Source organism: Mustela nivalis (assembly GCF_964662115.1).
Source record: "Mustela nivalis genome assembly, chromosome: 4".
Lineage (NCBI taxonomy): Eukaryota > Metazoa > Chordata > Mammalia > Carnivora > Mustelidae > Mustela > Mustela nivalis.
Window position 1 is genome coordinate 119721387 of NC_139023.1, and position 13374 is coordinate 119734760.

At 40.2% G+C, this 13374-nt stretch overlaps 1 protein-coding gene across 9 annotated transcripts in view; it reads right to left on the bottom strand.

The window, feature by feature from the left end:
- Window positions 1-557: 557 nt before the first annotated feature.
- The window catches only part of ARHGAP24 (Rho GTPase activating protein 24), a 519150-nt gene continuing 506333 nt past the window's right edge, over window positions 558-13374 (bottom strand). For all 9 annotated transcript variants that reach the window (XM_082726640.1, XM_082726641.1, XM_082726643.1 and 6 more), the window contains 2 exons: window positions 5540-6617; window positions 558-2271 (listed from right to left, as the gene is read on the bottom strand). In XM_082726640.1, the coding sequence (XP_082582766.1) occupies window positions 2028-2271; window positions 5540-6617 (1322 nt within the window). In that variant the 3' untranslated portion in view covers window positions 558-2027. The remainder of the gene's footprint in view (window positions 2272-5539; window positions 6618-13374) is intronic.

Consider the following 13374-nt stretch of genomic DNA (forward strand, 5'->3'; position numbering starts at 1 on the left):
TGTCCAGTAGGTGCTGTGCTCAGCTTGCACACCATCTCCCTCACCAAAACCACGTAACAAGTCCGTGAGAGGAGTATTGTTGTTATTCCCAGTCTACAGTGCAAAAAGTGAGGTTTAGAAGTCTCAGTCAGAGCAATTTGTGGAGAATCTGAAGGTAGGCTGGGTAACTGCACGGCCTCTGATTTTTACTATTGCATCCTTCAGCTCCCTGGAGGAGTCCACGGTTTTCATTCGCTAGGACAGGGCCTGGGAAGAGATGAAAATGTATATAAGAGAGCCCCATTGAGATCAACAGGGTACATTTTGAGTTTAACTTTTCTATGTGATATCCAGGTGGAAGTATCTGGTTAAAGAATCCAAAAGTGGAAGAACAGGAAACTAAAGGTGAAGAGGCAGCAGTATTATAGAAAGTGGTTAAAACCCAGGGACCACAGAAGTTTGCTTGGTGGAAGGATATACACGAAAGTAATTGGTGACGAGGATGGATGCTCTAAAGACTTAGGTTCCATTTGAAAATAAATAAGCACACACAGACATAGAACCTTCTAACAACACAGTTCTATAAACTCAAGCAGTCTTTATTTCCAGTTATGCCTTTTGTGACTTTTCGATCTAGTGTGAGAAATAGTTCCTTGCCTGGCTTCCCAAGTCATTGCCTTACTGGAGCGTGAAGAGTTGTTCTTTCCAAACTCTACCTCCACAGAGCCTTGGGCTCCTACAGACGGTCACCATTACTCATGTGCATACACTTGTCAAAATTGGACCTCAAAACATTCACATCTTAAAATTGTTGTGAGCAAGTATGTTTTCAACTGGGAAGAACAAAATTGTAAAAATTAGAAGCAAAATGGTTGGCTTCTTCCTAACTCGTCTCCTTCTTCTCCTGGGCTATCCACTCCATCCCCTGCCTTTCCCAGCAGTCCTGCAGACAGAATCCCGGGTGACAAAAGGACAGTAGGCCTGAGTGACAGAAACGTCCCTGTACGGATCGCATGCTAGCCATTCAACTGAAAGGGTCACGGTCACACCATCTCACTGCCTGCACTGCAGTGTGTTTGCTGGGGGGTGGAGGCAAGGTCTGAGTGGATAGGAGGGGTTCCTGTGGCAACGAGTTGCGAGCATTGTTTCCCAACCTCCAAATGGCATGAAGAACTGTTCTGGAAACCATGTAGCCGTTACCGAGACTCAGTCTGGAAGGTCAGAGTAGTTCATGGCGTGACTCATTAAATGCTTTTACCATCTGCTCCCTCTAAAGTGCATTCCGCACAGGAGACATTCATCTGTGGGACTGACCAGGCAGACGCAGACAATAAGCCTTGAGATGGGGCCTTTTATTTTTTTCCCACAAAATCCAAAATTCTCTGTGTCAAGACACCTCCCTAAGAAAACTGAGCACTGTCAGGGGAGGAATTTAAAGAGCAAACCAAAGGCTCCTGGTGATTCTACTGTATTTTATAAAACTATTTACATTTCTCTTTTGGTCATGGCGGGGTCTATTGGCACAAACAGCACAGCCACGAAATATTCTTTTGACTTTAATAACTCATCTGATATATATTTATATATATTTATATATCTGCTCATCTTCATTTCCTCAGCAAGAGGGGAAATAAAAATATTGATCTATAAAATAAGCTGATGATAACACAATGCCAAAAATAGCTCATGTTAAGTGCAAGGGTGAAGCTTGAAAGCAAGCTAAATTGCAACAACATATTGATTTAACATTTTAAATACAAGACTTGCAATAAAATAATTCTTGAGATATGCTTCCCATTTTTAGTTTACTTTTTAAAACTACTCTCTATACACATATCCAGTTGTAACACTTGACCAGTAGCATTATGGGGCATGATATAACTTTGGTACACATTGCAGATATGGATGGGTAATGTCTGTAAATGATATTCCTTCACCAGTTAGAGCACTGTACAGCAGGGGACCAGCCACCCGATCCCACAGAATGTTCCCACCAGCACCCCGGAGCCCCCCGCCACGTCCATCGGAGACAGCGGGAGAAAGCAGGCTCACTGGATCCATATTGTGTTTCCTCTCTCGGTTCTCCTGGGTTCCACTGTCAGCTCCCCAAACGTGGAGAAAAACTGCTCCATTTCTTTCTGAAGCATGTCATTTCTTTTCTCGGCATCTTCTTTTGCTCGCTCGGCGTTTCTCATTTTGATTTCTATCATTGTGAACTTCTTCCTTTCTTGATCCAGTTCATCGTGGAGGCTCATCATCTCTGTTTCCAAAGTCAAGTTTCGCTGCTCTAAGCTAGAGAAGGTGAGGGAAAGAACAAAGGATAAAGTGATGTCATTCACTTGAAATGTGATGGGCATGCAGATATTTTCTGAACTCTATCTCTACATGGCTTAGAAAATGGTAATAGACTCTTTCAAATCAGTAAAGTAAGGTCTAATGATTTAAAAGATGTATTTTTACTTATTCGTTCATTCGTTGATTCTATCTGCTGGGATGATTTACTATCATTTCAACAAGAAGACACCAAGACCTCGCTTGGAAGCACTTAGTTGTCATTTGATTGTGAATAAATGAATGTGAGCACAGAGAAGCCACAGACTGATTATCAGGGAGCACAGAATGGCAGATGCAGGAGGAAACCCCAACCATAGGGCTTCCTGCAGTCATTTCAGGTGAAGCTGGCTTTACTAAAAGAAAAGAGAAAATGTGATAAAGTTGGAAGAGAAAAGACAACATCGTATTTGCTTTTGGGCAAAGGAAAAATAGCGATAGTGAGAATGTCATGGCTGGATAGCTCAAGTCTTTTCTGCCAGGAAGTTACTAATCAAAATAAAAGTGGCATAGCAATATTAGTATCAGAAGAAATAGATTTTCAGCAAAAAGCGTTATTACAATTAAAGATGACCATGACTTAATGATAAAAGGACCAATTCACAGAGAGATATGAACAATCCTGAACTTTTATTCACCAAGTAGTCTAGCCTCACATTATTCAATATAAAATATAATAAAATCATAAGGAGAAATTGATAAATCTATAATAATATGAGATTTTCCTTTCTCAGAAATTACAGATCTGATAGAAATTAGAAGAAATGTAAAAGGTTGGAACAACTTGACCAACAGACTTGATCTATTAGTCATATATGGAATCCCAAACCAGTAAAAACAGAATAGTTTTTACCAGGCCAAATAATTGATAATATAAACAAATTTCTCCTACCACAATACAGTAAGGTTAGGAACTAATTTGGGGGGTAAAAGAACATCAAACAAATATGTTTAAAAGCTAAACAACACATATCAGTGATAACTAAACAAAATAAAGTATTATCTATCTATCTATCTACAATCATCTATATCATATATCTATGAATTTGTCTAACTTCAGTATTTATAGGATGGAGTTTAAAAGAAATTGAAAGAGAAATGTATGACTGCAAATAGGAACGATCACAAATTAATTAGAACGGTTAACTCTTCCATTTCTGTGCCTTGGGCCCATGGCAGCTCGACTGCCCCACTCTGCTATGGGCCTTTCCCTCCGGCTGTCAGGGGGGTAAGAATGCTACAGGAAGAGGGCTCACTGAGATGACATTCTACTGGGAAGTTCCATTATTTTCTCAAAGTCTCTGAAGTGCACCATAGATCACAGAACACAAACAGGCCACCAGTGTTCTCACAAATGAATGTGTATATCGGCAACCATTCAGAATAGCTTTTTTCCCTCTATTAATACAAGTTTAAAGTGCTGTCTCTTGCTTCCCAGTGCTAAGTGCTAAGTTATTGTCACGTACTGGCAGAAATTCAGAGCTCTGGTAGCCAGTGATTCCAAAAACGACACTCAGAAATGAGAGTCACCTTATTAGCTGACAGCATTTTTCTTCTTCCGTAAACCTCCTGTCACTTGGCATTATATAGAAAAATTCAAACCAAGTTTCTGTTCAGCAAGGTTTACAAAAACTACTTTCTAAGAAAGTCATTTTTCAACTTAATGTGTAAGTGGTAATTCAGTTTATATTTACTTTGCCAAAGTTCTTGGAAATCTGTAACTTTTGGCCTGATAACTGATTAATGGATGGGAGACATATTAAAATGCACGGAAGCCAACTTTATGTATAAAGCAGCAGCATGTGGCATCTGGTGACATGGAGCTTCTGAAGCAGGACAAAGACTGAGGCCCACTCCTAGGAGGACCCTGGAACACCCCTGAAGGAGGAGGGCCACCAAGTTGCATAGTCTGAAACGGGGGGGAGACCACAGAGGGCGGCTTCATGCTGAAATAAGCCTTGAGCCTTCTACTTGAGAGTGAAATGCCCTCTTCACCTACACTAAGCTGAGAGGAGTTCATGAAGACCATCGGTTTTAGAATATCCATAACCATGGTGAAAATGTCAGGGAGGACATTCTGGTTTCGGGCCCAAGGTGCTGTTTGTGAGCCCTGGGCTCCATTCTCCATTCCCACCTCTCAAGTCCACAGAACACATGACAGTCGGGGGCGCTGTGAACAAAGGACCCTCGGCAAACACCCCTTATCCTGCTGCGGCTGCTTTCCTGGAGAAGTTGCTAGGCACACTCCTACCTTGGCTGTCTTGTGAGGAGATGCAAACTGATATAAATTAGGAGTTCACATCATCACTTCCTTAGAAATCATAGCTTTTGCTCCTCATTTAGCCTACAATTTCCCTTGTGCATATGAACACACTTTTCATCATTGCTCTTCTCAAAAACATCCATGGATCCTAATCTCAGAACAAAAACCAGACTGAAAATAATCCCCAAGGTCCTTTGCCGCTGGGCCCTGTTCCCCCTCTGAGCCCCCAGCCCAGCCCATCTCCTGTTATTTCCACTTGCTCTTCTCTCCCGGGATCCGCACAGCTTCCTCTTTGACTACCTGGAAGGCTCTGCACGTGACCTTACACCTCACCAAAGCTTCAGACCCCTCTGCCGTGTTAGTCTTCCACTTAGCATCTGATCTACTTTACTTCTTGATCTGTCTCTGCGGTGGAACGGAAGCGGGTTCCATGAGGGCTGAGTTTTTGTCTATTTTATTCACCGCTGACCCCTCGAGGCCTGGCACTGAGCCCGGCGGGCAGCGGACCCTCTCTCAACATCCAACGATTAAAATAATAAAAAAGAGAGATGTTTCCTTTGACACCTTATCTTTATCCTCATCTTACCCTCTGCCTATCAGTGAAAACAGGCTCCTTACTTCCCATTGATCCCGGGCCGTCTTTCAAGCCCTTAACACAAACCTACACATTTAATAACAGACGATAGAATGATGGAGACACACATCTGTGCCAGGGACAATGCTTGGTGATTTCTCATACGCTTTTAAGGTAAAAAATTACTCATATTTCCAGTTTTTCACAGTAAGAACCCGAAAGCTCACAGAGAAGTCTCCCCAAATCCCACAGCTTACAAGTGGGGAAGCCTGGACTTGAACTCGGGTTTCTGGCTCTGGAACCAGCTTGTTTAACCTCCCAGGTCAACCCATCCCTGTGGGAGGAGGTGGTTGCAGCCTTTCTGGCAGCTAGGCGCTCCGGATTTTCCTCACCTCTTTATCCTGGACTCATACTCTATCTTCTGTTTGGTCATCTCCTGCTTCAGGCTGGACACTAAACTGTGCAGTGCGCTGTGGTTGCTGGTGGTGTTGCCCACGAATGTCTCACTATTGTCACTGCTGCTGGTGGCACGACTACTTCGACCTCCCACACTCCTCCGGTCACTCTTGTTTTCATAGTCTCCAGGGTGGGAGAGGTCGTCCTGCGGGGGCCCATCCAAAACAGGGTCCTCAAAATTAGCCCCGTAAAAGTCTTGCTCTGGGCAGGTGGTGGTGGAGGAGCGACAGGAGTTGGAATTCTCGGGGAGGGAGATTTCGCAGGAGGAGGTGGACCAGGTGGCACTGTCGACGCTCTGCTTGTCATCCAGGTTCATCATGGAGAACTGCTGATGGACGTTGTCATAGGTGGAGAGCCTATTGTGCTGGCCCGACTCTCCCGCTTGCTCTTTCTGCTTGTTATCCCTCAGGGTCACATAGCCATTGGGCAGCCAGCTCATACTGCGACTGTTCATGGGGTTCCCAAGTGTGTCGGGGTTCAAAATGCCCATTCGCACGGTACCGTTCTGGACACTGTGGGTGCCCATTTTGGTACCAGACCCCTTCAGGGAAGAGGTCCTTCTGGCCTGTAAGCTCCCATTGGGAGTGGTCTGGGTTTTCTCCAGACTTTCCACATTACTGCTGCTGAAGGATCCGTTGGTGACTATCCCACTGCCCTTATTGAAGGCAGGATTCTTTTTGACCATGAGAGGGGGGCTCCTAGACACATCCAGCTTGTGAACGCTGTTCCTCGGGCTGTTGGTTTTACTACCCGGTACAGCTGTGGGGGACCCGTTATCCATGCCGCTTCTCTGAGGAGACTCAGACTTGTCCCAAGAGCAACGCCTACCAGGACTGTCCTTGGTATTATTGTTCTCCTTGTTCTGTAGCTGACCCATGGTGACTTTCTTCTGAATTTCATTGTTATTGTTACTCACTCCATCTTGGGGTTTGCTTTGTGGTTCTGCCTCTTTGGGGAAAAGGCGGTCGTGCTTGCCAATCATCACGGACATCAACTGCTGGACCACCACAGTGCCTAGAATCACATAGGAAACACAGTAATACGAGTGAAATAGTTTTATTTCCCACTTCGAAAGTGACTCTTAAAGAACCACAACCATAATCAGCATTATTATCAGTAGTGCTAAACTATATTCTTAATGATGATAATAGCAATAGAAACCAAAAGTTCTTGAGCATTTACGTTTGCCACAAACCACACCAAGCACTTTATTTTTGTTAGTTGGGTTTTAAGACAAATCTCCTTATAGGTGGTTATTATCATTGTACTGTAAATGCTAAGTAACTTGATGAAGGTCACAAAGCTATTAAGCAGCAGAATTAGGACTTCAAATCAGACTTCAAATCCAGAGAATAGGCTTTTAATCATTAGACACCATTTCCTGCAAGTTTGAGATTTATTTATGAGAAATCTTCCTTAGGAGGAGGTCAATGTGATCTCTCATCTGACAGTTGCCTCAAACCACCAAGATATTTTAGTGGCATTTCTTAGTGGAACCCTATATGATCTCTGGTGAATATGGGTTCTGTCTTTCTAAGGTAGCAAGATAAGTTCCATGCGACTTTTGTTCACTATTCAAAAGTTTCAAGGCATTTTAAGTGACATCAGCCAGAATGGTGTAATAAGGATCGCCAAAATCCTCTTTTCTGTAAAAGCAACTAACAAAAGTATCCTGAATCAACATTTATAGGAACCTGGAAATTAATTAAAGGCTTGTTACAGTCTGGAGAATTTTTACTCAAGAAAAATGGTGGCTCAGTAAGAAACAGCAAGTTCTGTGGGGTTTTAACTTTGTCCCCATCCTCTTCTTCCCAGCTTTGCAGGAGCTTTGAAAGCTAGTATCCCACAGTCCCAGTGGGAACCAGCAGATTGGCAGCCACTGCAATGGACAAAACAGAGTTGGAATTCCAAACTCCATTCCCAGAGTACTGTCACTGCTTGACCTGTTTGTGGTTCCCTTGAAGACCCCCCCTCACAATGCATGTCTTTATTTGATCTGACCAGGAATCTGACCAGCGTGAAGAGCATTTTTCTCAGGGGCATTTGTCAAAAATAATGAGGGCTCTTTCGTTTAACATCATGGCTGCCAGAAGCAGTGGAAGACAGTTGGGACAGACAATAGGCTAACCACAAGTTTAAAAGGAATCTGAGGAATGTGATTTCCATGGGGTGGGGGGTGGGGGTTGAAAAGCTTGGCTCTATTCCTGGGAGTTTAGAAGACTACATGCATCTTTAGGGTTATGTGCATGTCTACAGCTGTTTGTATGCTCAGGAAAGAATTGAAAGTCCCTAGTCTCTGCCCTCTGGCTAATCTTGAGGCTCTGCATGAGCAGAAACTGAAGGCTACTGCAGAATTATGAACTACCTGACTGTCAAGGTTTGCATACATTTTTGCCCTATGGTTAATAAAAGGGGGTGGGGACTATTGGTCTAGGCAATTTAAGGAAATCTTTGCCAATAATCAGTTGACAGCCAAGCAAACCAAGCATAGACATCAGTGGCCACATATGGCAAAGAATATACACTTTACAGAATTAGTCCAGAAAAATCGCTAGGCAAACAACAACAAACCTAAGGAAGGGGAGTACCTGATATCCAAAGTTCTCACATTATTATATTATTAAAAATGTCTTTTCAATGAAAATTTTGAGACATGTAAAGAGTAAAGACTTTATAGCCCATACTCAGGGGAAAAAAAAAATCTGAGGATGCCCAGACAGTGTACTCACTAGACAAAGACTTTAAATCAGCTGTTTTAAATGTGTTCTAAAGGAAACCATGTCTAAAGGACCAGACGAAAGATGTCTAAAGAGATGAGATGGAAATGAGAATAATGTTTCACCAATTTATTTATTATCAATAAAGAGACAGAAAGTATAAAAAATGAACCAAATAAATATGCTGGAGTTGAAAAGTATAAAAACTGAAATGAAAAAAAAATCAGTAGAGGGAAACAACAGCAGATACGAGCAGGCGGAAGAAAGAATGTTATACCTGAAAATAAGTCAACTGACGTTATCCAGTCCAAAAAACATAAAGGAAAATAAAGGAAGAAAAATAAACAGCCTCACAGACCTGTGGGACACCATAAAGTATGCCAGCATATGCCTAATGGTAGTTCCAGAAGGAGAGTCCCATAAGAGAAAGAATATTTAAAGAAAGAATTGCTGAAAATGTCCCAGTTTGATGAAAAACATGATCTGTATATCCAAAAGGATCACCAAATTCCATGCTAGATAGATGTCAACAACAAAGCATTAGGCAGGACATTTTAAATGATGAAAAGTCCTATGAGGAAGAAACCTAGACCCACTGTAGTCCAGCTGTCTTAAACCAAAAACATAGAAGAACTCTTGAAAGGAACAGAGAAACAACTCATGTACAAGGGATCCTTAGTAAGATTAACAGCTGATTTCTCATTGCCAGAAGGTAATGCGATAAGATATTCAAAATACTAAAAGACTGTCAAGCAAGAATTCTATGTCCAACAAACCTATGCTTCAAAATGGAGGGGAAATAAAGACATTGCTAGATAAACAAAAACTGAGAGAATCTGTTACTACCAAACCTGCTCTACAAGAAACAACAAAGCATTAGGCAGGACATGATGAAAAGTCCTATGAGGAAGAAAATAATTCTCTTACACAGATGAAAATACCATGGTTTCTATTTGATTCTTGTATCTTCACTATGCACTGTAAAGGATGAATTAGAAATGAGTATAAATTTCAGACAGCAAAAATAACTCAAGACAATAAAGGATAAAAAAGTTAATCCATTATTAAAAGCAGTAATTCATTAAAAAAATCAATGGACTTCTCAGGTTTTATGGAATACTAGCTGAAATCTCAAGAATATTTTCACATATTCCTCACTGCCTTCCAAGCTGAGCTCCTATCCCTTAAAACTGGCTATCACCATTAAGTAGGCTTCTCAAGTAGTTTCCTAACTTGGAGTCCCTTCCCCCTCAATAACCCAAGAAACTCCTTAAGTATTCATTTATTCATGTACCCACAATAAACAGTATAGGCTAATGGAGACATCAATCATCTTTGCTTTGACTTGAAATACACTAATTTGATGTGTTAACTGGGTTTATATGATGTTGCTCTTAGGAATAGTCTCCAGTAAATAGACACAGCAAAACAATTTAAATTCCAGTTAGTAAGTGTACTTTCTACACAAAATACTTAAATTGAGATTTGGTGGGGAAAACTATGACAAGGGCTTTGACAATGTAGATTCCTACTGAAAACAGCTACTAACTGGCTAGCTGTCAGAGAGCAGAGGCCTGATCTGGCTGGGGTGAGGACACTCTTTAGCTTAAAGCAACGTGTTGGCAAAATCTGACTCTGAATGTAATTCAAAAATCAAATTTTGAATATGAAAAAATGTGTTAAATCCATTATATCCTGCACACTTCTGTGATAATCCAAAACCTAACAGTACATTTAGATCCCAAATCTTCCAATGCGCCAGGTCTGATTCTGGGTCAATGTTGCTCAAACATTAGTGTTCATTCAAATTACCTGGAGATTCTGTTAAAATGTTTTGGGTGGGGCATGAGATTGTACATTTCTAACCAGCTCCCAGATGACATCAGCAGTAATCCAACCTGTCCCCTTCTCAGCAGCAGCACCCATCTCCCTCCCCGGTGAGGGAAGACAGGTTTGTCTGGGGCAGCAGGAGGAAATAAAATTCTCCAGGTGGAGAGGGAAGGGTCTGGTTCAGATTCTAATATCACCTGGGAGCTTCAGACTTGCAGGACCCACTGAAGACCTTCTCAATCGGGGAACTTGCACACTAACAAGATCTCCGGGTGGTTCCTATGTATGTTGGAGTTTGAGAAACAGTGATTTAGGTGGAGATGTTTCACTTACATCTTTTAAATTAAGTTTCTCAAAAGGCTGTGAGATAGTACTTAAAATTTTTCAGAAGAGAAAATTGAGGTTCAGAGAGGTTCAGCTGTTTGCTCAAGGCCACCGAGATGATAAATGACCAGGGTGAAATGTCATACTTTGTCTTCTTACTCCAGAGCATGCCCTCACTCTAGATGTTTCAGCTGTTGGAATTTAAGCTGTAACAGCAACAAGTAAGCTTGGAGTTGTTCTAAGTAAGAAACTAAATAAAAGACATCTATGTATTGAATCAGAGTTGTGGAAGAAAAAGGACTCAAAAGATGAATGGTATTATATATCCATCTTTCCTTTTTTAGCCACCTCTGAATCTGTCATCCTATTTTCTGTGCATGTAGGAGTGAATCTGATGAAAAGATTTTAGTATAGTTAAAATGGCTGTCAACACTGTCGTTTATGCACTGTTTGAAGACTTGTGTACTTAGTCCTATTGCATTATTTGCTCATATGACAGATACACTTTCAAATATTAGCCGCCTCAATTATATTTGCCTCTGTCTAGTACTTTGGGAAGACGGAGCTTCCTCCCATCACTAGAATATTAGCATCTGAAGCATCAGTGCTTCTCACCAGAGCTGTGAACTATGCAGGGCATTTAATTAATTGAAGAGTGACATTCCCAAGATCTCCATGACAAGTCTGTGAACAGTCATGACAAGTTACCTGCCATAATTATAGAGTGACTGTCAGGGCCCTAGTGATCTAGAAATCTCTTTCTTCTACCTTGGGAGGCTTTGCTTTCATCTAGTATCCAGAATAATCAATGGCAATAGTTCTTGCAAAGGGATTTTCTTTCAATTTTTATATCTTTTTCGGACAGACTAGCTTAGTAATGATGAAGTATGTGTCACTATATACTCTTTTTTTCTTTTTTTTACTTTTTATTTCCTCCTCTCTGTCATTCTCTTCCTTGGGCTGCTAATGAAAAGCCTGAAGCCCAAATAATGAGGTCAGAGTGGTTATGATCACCAGCCCATTCTAAAGAGTCCAAGCAGATTCGGGGGTCCCAGTGTGCTATGTGGATCCTGAACTTCCCCTCACCTGTATACATTTATAAAGGTTGAATTTAAATACCACTTTATAGGCACTTCTTCACAAGAATTGGATAAGAATTCAACTTTCCTTTAAAGGTACCTAGGACTTAAAAATACGTACATTATCAGGTGTATACGACAGCCATCTACGAAATGTAGTTCCAATTTGCGTTTTTGCAATGCCTAACCTTATACATGTGTCATTCTGTACATGTACAGATGTCTGTAAGTTATATAATGAATTTTGACAAACGACAGTCCTGGAAACACCATCTAATCATGAAATAGGCAATTCCCTTGTGCCTGTTTGTAGCCAATTCCCTATCCCCACCTTCGAACCATGGTAATCACTGATCTGCTTTCTAACACTACAGTTTTTCTTTTTCTAGAATTTCATATAAATGGAATTATACAGTATGAAGTCTTTTGTGTCTAGGCATTATTCACTGAGTGTAATACTTTTGAGATTTATCCATATTGTTGGATGTAACAACAGTTCATTATTTTCATTGCTGGGTAGTATTCCATTTTATGAATATTCCAAAAATTGTTTATCTTGTCACTGATTGATGGACAACTGGTCTGATTTCAGATTGGAGCTATTATGAAATAAAGTTGATATGAACATTTGACTAGAGTTTTGGGTGAACATGTATTTTCTTTATATGGGGCTAAATACTTAGCACACTGCTCTCTGTTGGGTCTTATGGCTAATAAATAGTTAAGTTTTTAAGTTAAGTTAAAAGTTAAGTTTTTAAGTTTTTAAGAAGCTACCCAACTTTGCAAAATAGCTCTAACATTTTGTATTTCTACCAGCCAAGCCTAGTATTTTAAGTCTTAATTTTATACTTTGTAGAGGATGAGTAGTGGTAGCTCATTATAGCTTAAATTTGCATTCCTGTAATGACTAAAAATACTGAGCATCTTTCTATGTGTTATTTGCTATTTCTTTATCTCTGATGAAATGTCTAATTCAGATCTTTCACTCATTCCCCTCCTGCCACCTGGCTTCACTGTCCTATTATTTGTGTGAGTTATTTATATACCTTTAAAATAAATTCTTTAATCAGATATTTGATTCACATTATATTCCTCATTTCTATGGCTTGCCTTTTTGTTCTCTTAAGGATATCTTTTGAAGAGCAAAAGTTTTAATTTTGATAAAGCCCAAATTCTCAATTTTTTTATGGTTAGAGATTTTTGTGTCTTAGTAAGTCTTTGACTAACTCAAAGCCATAAGGTTTTTTCTCCTATATCTTCCTCCCTAAGTTTTATGCTTTTAGCTCTTACATTTAGGTCTATGGTCTATTTCAAGTTAATTTTCTGAGTTATGAGAAGTAAGGATAGAGGATTTCTTAAAACAGATACGAAATTTTCCAGGATTATTTGTTGAAATGACTATCCCTTTCCCACTGAACTAACTTGGCACATATGTCAAAAACAAATGATGACATGTGTAGGTCTATTTCTTGACTCTGTTCTATTACATTGATCTATATGACCATCTTTATGTTGTTACCACACTACCTTGATTATTTGTAGCATTATAGTTAAGTCTTAAATCAAGTAGTATATTTCAACTTTCTTTTTCCCTTTCAAATTGTTTTGACTATTCTGGATAATTTTTATTTCTGTGTAAGTTTACAAGCAGATTGTCAATTTCTACCAATAAATTTTTTCCCTGATATTTTTGAGAATTATGTTGAGACTATAGGTAAACTTTAGGAAAATGAATAGCTTATTGATTTTGACTATTCTAATTGATGAACATAGTATATTTCCCCATTTATATAGTTTTTTAAATACATGTTTAGTAGTCTT